This window comes from Martes martes (assembly GCF_963455335.1).
Source record: "Martes martes genome assembly, chromosome: 3".
NCBI classification, from domain to species: domain Eukaryota; kingdom Metazoa; phylum Chordata; class Mammalia; order Carnivora; family Mustelidae; genus Martes; species Martes martes.
In genome coordinates, this window is record NC_137890.1 from 168316624 (window position 1) to 168329264 (window position 12641).

At 50.5% G+C, this 12641-nt stretch overlaps 1 protein-coding gene across 1 annotated transcript; it reads right to left on the reverse strand.

Annotated features, from left to right (window-relative positions):
* Positions 1–226: 226 nt before the first annotated feature.
* On the reverse strand, positions 227–12587 carry LOC308340311 (C-X-C chemokine receptor type 2; the record flags this gene model as incomplete). The annotated part of the gene is made up of 3 exons (XM_080799442.1): positions 227–1322; positions 11740–11931; positions 12568–12587. 3 exons carry the CDS (start codon positions 12585–12587, stop codon positions 227–229), a joined length of 1308 nt encoding a protein of 435 aa, XP_080655568.1.
* Between the last annotated feature and the right edge of the window lie 54 nt (positions 12588–12641).

Consider the following 12641-nt stretch of genomic DNA (forward strand, 5'->3'; position numbering starts at 1 on the left):
AGCTCTAGCAGCTGGCATAGTAAGTATAGGGAGGCGTGGGGAACGAGGGCAGGCTTTCTAAACCGTCCAACGGGCCTGAAAAGGACGTGGCCTCAGTAGCTTCCAGTAACCACAACCAGGAGCTGCCTTGACACAGGGACTGGAAACAACCAGTGAACGTGAGGCTCGGGATGGGATGCTGACGGCAAGGGAGGTGCCCCAAGGAGCTCCAGCAGGGCCCAGGGGCTCAGAAGGTGGTAGAAGTGTTTGCTGAAGAAGAGCCAACAAAGGAAGGCCTGCCGTCCTTGGACAAATACTCCTTGCTGATGAGCCCGTGGAAGGCCATGATCTTGAGGAGTCCGTGGCGAAACTTCTGGCCGATGAAGGCGTAGATGAAGGGGTTGAGGCAGCTGTGGAGGAAGCCCAGAATCTCGGTGGCATCCAGGGCCCGGCCAATGTCGTTGCGGCGCTCGCACGTCTCCTCGATCACCCGGAGCCTCATGAGGGTGTCTGCGACCAGGACCAGGTTGTAGGGCAGCCAGCAGAGCAGGAAGACGAGCACGACGGCGAAGATGACCCGCATGGCCCGGTGCTTCTGCCCCATGTGGGCCTGGAACAGCGTACGCAGGGTGAGTCCATAGCAGAACAGCATGACCGCCAAGGGCGCGAGGAAGCCGAAGGTCTGGGGCAGGGCCCGCATCACTATCCGCAGTCTTGTGGTATTGGCACCCATGTCCTCGTAGCAGACCGGGCTGGAGTAGGGGGGATTGATGGCCCTGCGGAAGACGAAGATGGGCAGGGACAGGATCAGGGACAGCGCCCAGATGCCTAAGCATATGAACTTGACCCAGTGCCGCTTCTGGGTCAGCGTGCGTGTGGCGTGGACGATGGCCAGGTAGCGGTCCATGCTGATGCAGGCCAGCAGTAGGATACCACTGTAGAAGTTGACTTCCTTCAGGAGCGAGACCACCTTGCACAGGGGTGTGCCAAAGATCCAGCCTTTCGCCTTGGAGGCAGCCCAGATAGGCAAGGTCAGGGCGAAGAGCAGGTCGGCTATGGCCAAGTTCAGCAGGTAGACGTCGGTGACAGACTGGCTGAGCCGACTATATAAGACAACCAGTATCACTAGGGAGTTTCCCAGCAGGCTCAGCACGAAGACCAGGGCATAGATGACCACCACTGCGTACTTGTTGATTTCCAGAGATTCTGGCCTGCATGGGGCAGAGCCTTCTGGAATGAAGGGCAGTTCTGTGCTATAACTGTAATTTTCACCAAACAGATCTTCCAAGCCGTAAGCCTCCCAGTCCATGTCTTCCATATTGGAGGCAAACTTAAGTCCTGGCCTAGAGAAGAGAGATGGGAGTTACTGCACGATAATCTCTCCCCAGATTCTAGCCTATTTGCCCGTGAATCTCGGACAAGATTCTTTGCCTTGGCTTGTATATTACACGGAAGCAACCTTCACATTAGGAAATAGTTGTGACTCTACGTTATGAGCCACATTTAGTGATAAATGGCACATTGCACAAAACATATATTTCCCTCAAAGCCAGAGAGGTTCTGAGCGCTTTCCATGACATCACCGTCACCCGAAACATTGTTGAAATCCCAATCCCTACAGAACACATCTCGGATTCTTCAGTGGTGAGCCTCTCTGGTATCGAAGCTAGATTTAATGTCAGAAATAGGAGGTGCCATTCAATTCTTGATGTGGGGGAGGAAGCAGGTGATCCCGCTGGGTTTGACCACTAGAGAAAGATGGAGGTTTGACTAGAAAGCTGAGGGAGGAGCCCCTCTGTCCCACTTTTGGGAAGTCATTAAAAGAAGTTTATGGGAAAATAGATTTAGTGGTAACAGCAATACAGCTGCAGGATACTGGACCTAAAAGAAAGCTTATTTACAGCCCAGTATTTTCTTTCAGGATGCGGGAGACCTGCTGTGGGAATATTTGTGCAGTATGAAAAAAGCATATTAAAAATCCTAAGTGGGTGGCTGACTGATTCTCTAAGCGGGTGAAATGTGACGGACTGTCACAGCCATGGACTGCCACGTGGAGGTGAGCAGAGAAATCCAGAGTGCTCCCAGCAGTGGGAGAGGCAGTGGGAAGCAGAGAAGACAGGTTGAGACAGGTGCAGGCAGTGGCAACTGTGCCCTATCAGGAGGTACAGACGGGTGGAGCCACACTATCCTTGTTTTGGTGGCTTCTCCATTCTGGTGGGGACACTTTCTGTCCTGCCAGTGAGTGCCTTCATCCATCCCTGACTCCCCCGCACCCCCGGACGAAGTCCAGGTAAACCCGCTTCTGTTGGCTCTGCCCTTGTTTTAGGGATAGCCCAAAGCCTGCTTCCGAGGGAAGCTTGAGTCACTCTGAAATTTTACCCAGTTTTCAAAGAGGATGTAAATGAAAGTAAACCAGCTCCCAAGTGAGTTCCTTGTGAAGCACAAGATGCATCACTACTGTGCCATTTCTTTATGACCAGGTATGACTGTCCTGGGACCATATGCAAGGAGGTAACCCACCTCAAAAGGGAGCCAGCGTTAAAGAGAAAAACACAAAGTACCAAGACTCCAGAATTACTTCAATACTCAATAGAATCATCATCATAAAACAAGAGGGACAGTAACGCTGTTGACGAGGATGTGGGGAAGGGGACCCTTCATATATTGCTCGTGGAGATGCACCAGTGGAGCGGCTGCTTTGAACAGTTTGGCAGTTGTTCAAAACGTCGAACATAGTTATCAATGACCCAGCAATTTCACTTCTAGATACGTGCCCAAGAGAATGGAAAACCTATGTCCCCACAAAAACTTGTACACAAATGTTCACAGCAGCGTGACAGCCGAACAGTGGGAACAATTCAAATGTGCATCAACCGATAAATGGAGAAACTAACGGAGGCGCACACAGACCATAGGCTGTTATCCAACCAACGACAGGAATAAAAGACTGACATCTGCTGCGACGTGGATGAACCATGAAAACCTTATTCCAGGCCAAAAAAAAAAAAAAAGCCAGACATAAAAGGCTTCATACTGTACGAGTCCATGTATGTGAAATGTACAGGAGAGGCAAATTCGTAGAGACAGAAAGTAGATCTGGGTTGCCAGGTGCTGGAGGGAGGGGTTTCTTTCCAGGCTGATGAAAGTGTTCAGGAATTAGACAGTGGGAGGATTGTATAGCTTCACGCAAATACTAAGAACCACTAGTTGTACCCTGTGAATGGATGACTTTTACAGAGTGTGAATTCCATCTCAATTAGAAAAAAATTAACCAAAGGGGGATACCTTTGAGAAGCAAACACAGATAGTAAAACAACCACATCAACAACAAAACTCTCGAGAAGCTTTTCTCTTTAGCAGAGGGAGGTCTGTCACTCTCAATCATATATAGCAAAGAAGAAAGCCGAGTAGGGTTAAGAGAAACCAGAAAAGCAATGCCCTTTCCCCTGGAGTGATGGAATTCTTAGTCTAGGTGATTGCGGCCAGTTAAACCAGCTTCTCAGCCCACGGAGACCATAGATAGAGCAGACTCAGTCTGTGAACCTAGAAAGATCTGATGGGTGTGGGGAATGTCAGGCCGGGGAGATAAGGTAATAATGGGAAAGGCCACCATACAACTCAGCCAGTGTTGTTGGCGAGACCTGTGACAAGTCACTAGTTCTGCCATCCCACGGTCAAGAGGATGTTTATCCCAGGGTTCTGTCCAATGAAGTTACAAGGTCAAGGATGGGTCACCTCTGGGAACAGATGATCAGAGATGCTCTCAAGGGAAGAAATGACCTAGAGAAGGCCCACTTTTAGCAGAGCATAATGGGACAGAGAGCTTATGCCCATAGAGGAGAGGCCCGTATTTAGGAACACTGACCGTGAGAAGGCAGGGCCAGGGCAGAAGCAGAAACTGCCCTATCAGGAGACAACAGCAGCCAAGCATACTTCACTGGTAAGTCCTCATTCTAAATAATTCAGTGCTCAGCTGTGTGGGGGAGGGGCTGGAGATACACAGGGGAGCCCCCACTCCCAGACATGAAAGATCTGCTTGAGGGTCCAGAGGGAAACCCTGAAAGTCAGGACAGGAGGTGGAGAATTCAGGCAAGAGAGGCAGGACAGGGCAGTGACCTCCAGCTACTGGGGGGACAATGCTTTGTGGATGCTTGTGGGTTTTTCAGCTTACCAGTCTCTAGGGAGGATGTGTTGACAGTCAAAGGGAGAAACTAAGGGAAGGGAGTTGACCTGTCTGAGGACTGCTTTGTGCCTCAGGGGTACATGACCTCCCTGGAGTGTTACGGATAGATATGATTAGTTCTGACTACAGATGAGAAGATGGGCACAGAGGGGCTCAGACATCAGCCCATGGTCACAGAGCCTACAAATGCTGCAGCCCGGACTCCATGTAGGTGTGGATCAACTTACAGTCTACAGACCTGCTTTATTAAAAAAAAAATCATACCCCCTATATTAAATATTTTTGAAATATATTTGTAAGTTAAGTTTTCAAGCTCTCATGAAGTCAGACTGCATACAGTTTACTCCTGTTGTTGGATATTTTGTGCGTTGTTTTCTTATCTATTCAGTAGGGCCAGAACGAAAGAAATAGTCCTTGCAAGAATGATCAACAGAACACCCTTAAACTGGCTGACTCCCACCGACCTCCTGGTCATGTTCTCAGTGAACAAGCGGGAGATTCCCTCCTTGAGTGAAATGGCGGGACCCTAATGACTCACGGTCATTCAGAAACTCCATGGATGGGATGATTCTAATTCATTTTATAAAAATGCTAAACAACGGAGACGTGCAAGATCCCAAACATTGAAGGCAATCTTTTCAACCACAATAGAAAATTCAGGAATTTTAATACAATTCTAGCATGCTTTCTCTCTATGAATATAATCCACAATATTTGCATTTAATATAGGGGAAGGGGGGCTGGACGATGTCTGGCCCTTCCTTGGACCCAATCCTAGTCAAAGCAGGGGAGCTGGCTGAGGAAGGGAAGGGGCGAGGCAGAGAGTTGCCCTAAGTGGTTGTTGGAGAGAGGAGTAAGGAAGAGGGGCAAGAGCTCTCCCTTTGGGGATCTAGGGAGGCCTTAAGAGGAAAGAAGCCCACCCCAGGGTGGGGACAGATGTCTGGGGTCATTGGGCGCTGGGTGTCAAGGGGGACAGAGAACAGAAACATTCTGGAAGGTGAGAAGGGTGGGTGTTCCAAGACTTACCAGGAATCTGGGCCTTTCACCTGTGGGACCCGTCCAGGAGGGCAGATGTGTCTGACTGACAGGGCGGTGGTGGTGAGAAGAGAGTGGAGGAAGTGAGCGGTGGATTACATTGCTCAACTCGAGGGTGGAGTCCTCAGGCTGCTGGATGCTTTTGATAACTTGAATAATTAATTCTCAGGTCAGCTCTTGGATCACGAGTTATTTTCTGACCTGGTAGAGTTTCATATCGGTAAGGGACCTGTGGTGTTTTCTAGCCAATCTTTCCATTTCACTGAGGAGCAAACTGAGGCCCATGCAAAGGCAGCGGTTTGCCCAGGATGGCATGGATTTCTCTTATCTTTGCCCTGGTCTCAGCAGACCCTGGCTCTTTCAGCAGCCTTGTCTGACTGTCCCCATACCCTAGCTGCCTCGGGCTGCCCCCTGCTCGGGAGCCCCCAGCCCTCCTGTTCTTGAACAGTTCTCCCATCTCAAAGGAGGGCAGCTCATGAAGATGAGAGAGATGGAACTAGAGCTTCTGGTGATCCTGGACCTAATGCCTCCTGTCCCCACCCCATGCACCCCCAGAGCCCTTTCTTGGCCTGTGCACTTGGGATTGGGTGTGTGTGGCTGGCCACTTTTGGAGCCAAGACCATCTCATTTGGAAAGAAAGGGTTTTGGAAAAAATTCACATCTTATCCAAATCCAAACACATTCTCGAAAGCAGAGTTGAGTGACACTGAGAATGTACATTTGTTATTAATTGCCGTGGAAAGGATAAATGCAGGCAGAACAGTGAACACTGATTCACCGCTCCCTCCCAAGCTCTCCCTCCCCCCAGCAAACTGTGCCTCCAGCCCCTCCACTATGCCTCTTGCCCCCTGCATCCCAGGACCCGCGGAGCGCTCGAAGCCTACAACAAACTTGCTTACCCCTAGGAGAGAACCTTCAAGTCCAACTGTTTAGCAAACATCCCTTGTCACTTCTCTCTTTCCCATGCTGGAGAAGAATGCAGTGACTCCTGGCCCAGCGATGCTAAAACCAGGCAGAGGCTTGTTATACACGGAGAGAGGCACAGGAAAGCAGTGGTTAGGGACTGAGTGAGCCCAGCAACTCGGGGCCAGTGACTTTCCCTTTCCGAGTCTTGGTTTACTCATCTGTAAAATGAGGCCAGTGATAGCATCTAACTCGCTGGGCTGTGCTGAGACTCAAACGAGGGATTACCCGTAAAGCACTTAAGACATACAGCAAGCCTGATATTAGCGTTTGTTAGGGCGATCTTCCTTTCTGGAACAGTTTATCAACTAGTGCCATGACGTCTGTCCCACTACACCCCCCCAGGGAAGGAAAAGCAGTGGGTCTGCTTTCCGGGCAGACTTTGATGTACAGCTGCATCGGCTCTGGCCTGGATAACGTGAGCTATAGTGTTGGGTCCCTGCTAAGGTCCAGCTTCTGGGAAAAGTGCTTTTCGGAACTTGTGCATTGAGGGGCGCTTGGCCGGCTCAGTCGGGGGAGCATGCAACCACTCTTGATCTTGGGGTCTAGAGCCCCACCCTGGGTATAGAGATCAGTTAAAAATACGATCTTGAACAAAAAGAATTGGTACATATTTAATCCTCATAACAAAGGCATGAAGTGTGCACTCTCTGAATGAGGAAACCAGACTCTGGGAGTTAAGCAACCTCATCAGAGTGACACAGGGAACTGGCGTTTAAACAGTTTTTAAGAAATGTTTTTACCTGACCTCAAACTCTGTATTCTGTCCACTGTAACAAGGGGCTGGAGCCTAGTTTCAGCTTTCTGAGCTCGGTTAGGAACCTTTCAGTCCCAGACAACGGAATAAAAAGGTGTAGAAAGGGGAGCCCAGATTTGACATGCCCCCCGCTCGCCGGCCCACTTCTTAATATTCATTAGGTTGGTCTGACACCTGCAGGTGGATGGTGGGGTGAGTAGAATGGGCTGGTTCTGCTGCTGGTGGTCAAGATGAGCTCAGACGAGTCAATTCTCACTGGGCCTTGATGCAGTCTGCTGGAAAATGAGGCGATCGGTCTAGATCTGTATTGTCCAGCACGATAGCCACTGGATATACATAGCTACTGAAATTGAGTTGAAAGAGAACGAAAAATGTAGTTCCTTAGTCATACCGGCCGCCTTTCAAGGGTTCGAGGCTCGCACATGACAAGTGGCTACCATATTGGACAGTGCTGATACAGAACACCCCCAGGACTGCAGAAAGTTCTTTTGGGCCATACTGTCCAGGTGAAGATGTCTTTCTCTTTAGCTCTATGTTCCTGCTCCTGCAGTCCAACCCATCAGTTCTCAGGGGACTCAGAGAGGAGAGTGACGTTCCACCAGACACGAGTCCCTGACGGCCCTCACTCGGAACGGCTCACTTACCTGCTATTTGCCGCGATAGCTGCTGTCGTTGTAGGAGTGGCTCCTGATCTCCTCTGTGGCTAGGGGCTTGGGAGCAGTCAGCACTGTTTGGCAGGAAAAAAAGTGAAGCAGCTTTAGAGGGAAACGTCTGACCTGGGGTCACCAGGGTGAATTCCAGGAGGCCCACCAGGGGCAGGCGTCCCCTCAGAGGAGCAATGAGGTCGGTCCTAGGACTCTGACTCCAGGCCAAAGATCTGCCTGGAGATTCTGTGGTGAGCACTGGGGATTTTTACACCTACCTGTCTGAGGCTTTCTGGAGGCGCCTGCCAGGCTGAGGAGAGACTGAGCCTGCTCAGGCTGTCTCTGAGCGTTTCCAACCTGCACCTCCTTCTTTACAAGGAAGATGCAGGCAACCCCAGCCCCTGGTGAACAGACTTGCCTGCACTTGTTACACACTTTCTTCCTTCCTTCTAGGGTCAGCGTGAGAAGCATCCCTTCTTCTCTTTTCGGTGAATTCCTGCCCCGGGTGTGGGACACCCTGCCTCTCGCATCCTTGAGGGGTCTGCCTCCTGGCCCTTCTGCCCCATCCGCCATCTCTTTCCCTGAGTTTGCTCATGTCTCTGTCACCCGCCCTCTGTCGTAGGACCCCTCCAGCTACTGTGCCCCCAGCGCTCTGCTCACGGTGGACTTCTAGAGAAAGTGGCTACTTCCCCCTCGCCTCCTCTCCTTCACTGCTCAGCCCACGGCTGCCAGCTCCCTTCCCATCCCTCTGCTGAAACAGCTCTTGCCAACACTACCAACGACCTCAGGCCACGACGTCCAATAAGCCCCTTTCTTAAATATATCTGCTGCCGAAGCGAGCACGCCCCTTTCTTATATAAAGCGGTTTTACGGTTATAACAACAAAGCCTGCATACTGTAAAGAATAGAGGAACCACCAAAGGATCTGAAGTCGAACTGGAAAGACTCCTTTCTGTCCTTAGATTCACATAGATCTTGTGTTCATCTTTCCAGACTTTTCCACACATGCATGTATGGACATGCTTTCCTTCTTCTTCTCCCAAAAACAAAGGATATGGAACTGATGATATCATTCTGCACCTTACCATGCTGTCATGGGCTGCACATAGGTCCACCTTTCTTTTTTCCCTGACAACATACTAGTCCACGGGGCGGATGTATCATGATCGATCCGATAATTGCCTTGTGGATGAGTATTTAAGTCTTGCTATGAGCATCTTTGGATGTACGTCTCTGGGAATTTGAATGATGGTTTGTGTGGCTTAAGTGTAATTTTGCTGGGTCCTATCAGTGCCTATTTAAATTTTGATAAGGCTGTATCTGCTAATGGTGACTACATATATTGTGGTGGTATAATGTACAGAACTGTCCGGTCACTGTGTTATATACCTGAAATTAATATAACATTGTGTATCCACTATGCTTCCATACGAAAAGACTGTATTGGGGCACCTGGGTGGCTCAATGGTTAAGCATCTGCCTTCGGCTCAGGTCATGATCCCAGGGTCCTGGGATCAAGCCCTGCACTGGGTTCTCTGCTCGGCGGGAGGCCTGCTTCTCCCTCTCCCACTCCCCCTGCTTGTGCTCTCTCTCTGTGTCTCTCTCTAGCAAATAAATAATAAAATCTTAAAATAAAAAAATTTTAAAAAATAAAGAAAGAAAAGACCCTATCAATTTATTCTCCCATTGGCAATTCATAAAAGGGTCTGTTAGTTACCCTATCTACTCATACTATCTCACATCTGTCAATTATGTTAAAATGTTTTCTCCCCCCCTGCTGTATGCCTTGTAACTGTATTTATGGGGAAATGGTTATTGTTCAAGTCTCATTTGACCTCTGCAGTATTTAGTCCCAGCGACCTCATTCTCCTCCTATTTCTCCTGAACCTTGGTCTCATTTTGTGGCTTTAGTTCTCCATTCATTCCTCAAATCTGGGTGTTCCCTGGGGTCCTGCATTGGTCCTCTTCTTTCCCTGCCCTCCCCAGGCCAGCCCACCTGCTCCCTGGGCTTCAACCACCACCCCGAAAGTGCCGGGGTCTCCCACACCTTCAGTGCCCGGCTTCCCTCCTAAACTTCTCTTTGCAGCTCAAACTCCTTGTGCAGCCTGAGCCTCGCACAGCCTCTTGACGTTTCCCCTGAGGTCCCACAGGTGCTGCAAGTTCAGAAGGTAGAAAGCTTGTCTCTTTGAATTCTGACCCCACCCTCCTAGCTGGGCATGCGGCCTACAGGAAACAGCCTGCCCCTGGCAGGCCCCTCGCACGAGGCTCTCTCTTAGCATCTCTCTTGATTATCTGCCCCTTGCCATCTTCAGGGACAGTGTTAGGCAACACTTTATTCTCTCTTGCCTGAACTACTGCAATACATGGGGGACAGCTATGGATTTCGGAGCTGGACTGCAGACCTTGGGCGGGCGAGTTACTCAGTCTCACGGGCCTCAGTTCTATCATCTGTAAAATGGGGCTAATGAAGCACCTACTGCATAGTGTTGTCATGTGGATTAAATGTGTCTATACTGAAAGATTTTTTATTTGAGAGAGAGCGATTGAGCGCGCGCGCCAGTGAGCATGCGCAGGCGTGGGGTGGGGGAGGGGCACAGAGGGCAGAGGGCGAGTCTAAATCATCTCTGCCTGAAGTCTTTCTCCCCCAAACCGTCCTCCACTCTGCTCTCAGAACAATCTTCCCGAGGTGTGAATTTGATCAGGCTCTTTTCCTTTTAAAATCCTTCAAGGACCTGCACTGCCCTCAGGTAGAGCCTCTGCATGGGACCTTCTGTACCTACCTGGCCTCGTTCCAGGGCACACCCCCGGGACCCCTCAACTCCAACCACAGAGAACCATGTGCTGCTCCCAAAGAGCCCTTTGGTTCTCCCGCAGAGCCTTTCCCTCCCCGGGCTATGCTCATCCCTACACTCTTGGTCTGGCCAACTCTTCTTTTAACTTTAAGATTCAGCCTGGTCAAGACCACCCCTGAGCCATGCAGCCCTCTCTCTGTGCCGTCTGCACTCCGCCCCCCCTGCCCCCCCCCGGGGGGGGGCTTATCTCTATCATGGCTTCAGTTATGGGATTGGTAATCATCTCAGCTGCTCCCTCCTCCCCACTGTGACGTTCTTAAAAGTAGGGATTTTACATCTTTTATATGTAATACATAAAAACACATAAAAATAATATATAAATCGATGGTACACAATATAGAAAAATATATAAATATTATACATAAATAGGACGAATCTATGATAAAAATCTCTGAATCCGCAAACCAACCACAGTGTTTCTGGCATATCCTGGGGGCTTCATAGCATTCTGTTGAGCATGGAATGATTTGACAAAGTGGGAGAACTGGTGTACATTGGAGGATCTGAGTGACATCTTGTTTAAAGAAATAATGATGTTGCCCAAGTTTTCCAGGGTATCCCCAGCCTGGGAACAGCGAGGTCCCATCAAGCGCTATGACCAAAATCACACTGGCTGACAGTCTCTGCGCTCATACAGGGCTTCACTGCGTGCCCCCCCCCCATAAAGTTCTCCCAGGAATTTGAGGGAGTCTGTTTCAAGTGCCCCCCAGGTGCTCTTCTGGGTGCCGCTGGGCTAGACATGTGCTCTGGAGTCACTCCCATGTTCCATGCACGTCCCTGTGCAGCACCAGGGGTGGCTATGGTGACTGTGGAAGCTTCTGCCAGGGGTCCCCAGTCCTCTAATGTCTGTGGAGCTTTTGCACTCTTCCTTGGACTTGGTGGGGACTTTTTGGGGTGGGGGCAGTGTGGAGCTAGAGGCTGGACCTCGGCACTGTCCTTCCATCCCTCCCCAAATGGGGAGAAGGTCCATTTTCCCTATTCCCAGCCCCTGATTTCCTTCAGATGAGTTCTGGTCCAGGAGCAGAACTCTTTGCCTCCTCTTTGAACATAGGTTTCTGCCAGGTCTCTCCTCTCCCTCTGTTCTCAAGGCAGACGTGAACTCGACACTGGAGTTCCATTAGAACATGATGTCTTCCACGAGAATATGAACTTTGCCCTAATACAAATTTCTGAGCAAATCAGACCTTCGAGAAGGGACTGCTGCCCCTTTGGGTAGGGCTGATTCTGTTGCCCTGATTGCTCCAGAGCCCCGGCCGTGTCCCCCTCCGCTCCCTCCGTTCCCTGCCCCTCACCTTGTTGCAGGCTTTGCTAAGGAGAAGTTCTCACCAGCTCTCCAGGGCAGGAACTGCTATTGCAAAACTCTTGCTCCATGCAATGGTAATGGGAGGCAACTCTGGGTGGCCTTGACCCCAAAAGGCAGTGCACAGGCACTGGCCAGAGCCACAGGGTTGCCCAACCCTTGCAGAAGCTCTGGCTGCCTGTGTGAGGCAGAGGGTATGGGGATAAGAGCACGCAGCCCTGCTTGGGGCCACAGAGTCTGCCCCAGAACTCAGATAGGGTAGCTAATCCCCTTGATGGAGAGTGGGGCCCACGCTTCCTCTGAAATGGTATTAACACGGAATTTACCGAAGACTTCTCAGGCAGTCAGGGATATGACCTCGTACTGTGGAACTACACAAGCCCTCGTCAACCCTCTTTATTAAAATGTAGCTCACTGGGGTGCCTGGGTGGCTCAGTGGGTTAAAGCCTCTGCTTTTGGCTCAGGTCATGATTCTAGGGTCCTGGGATTGAGCCCCACATGGGGGGGCGGGAACTCTGCTCAGCAGGGATCCTGCTTGCCTTCCTCTCTCTCTGCCTGCCTCTCTGCCTACTTGTGATCTCTGTCAAATAAATAAATAAAATCTTTAAAAAAAAATGTAGCTGACTGAGCACTGCGCGAAGAGAGTCACCTGGTCTCCGCCCCTCCCTCCAGGCACTCCCCACTTGGGACCGTCCACAGTGGTTGGGAGGAAAGGAGACAGAGGGAGGCCCATGCAAGCCCTGTGTCTGGGCTCCGGGGAGTGTCTGGGACTCCCAGACCCCACTGGTGGGAGGGGACGACGCACAACTTCTTCGGGAAACAACTCAGTGGTTTCTTAAAAGTTAAACATATACCCATCATAGGACCTGGCCATATCATTGCTGGGTGTTTCCCCAAGAGAAATAAAAGGCGATGTCTGTACAAAGAT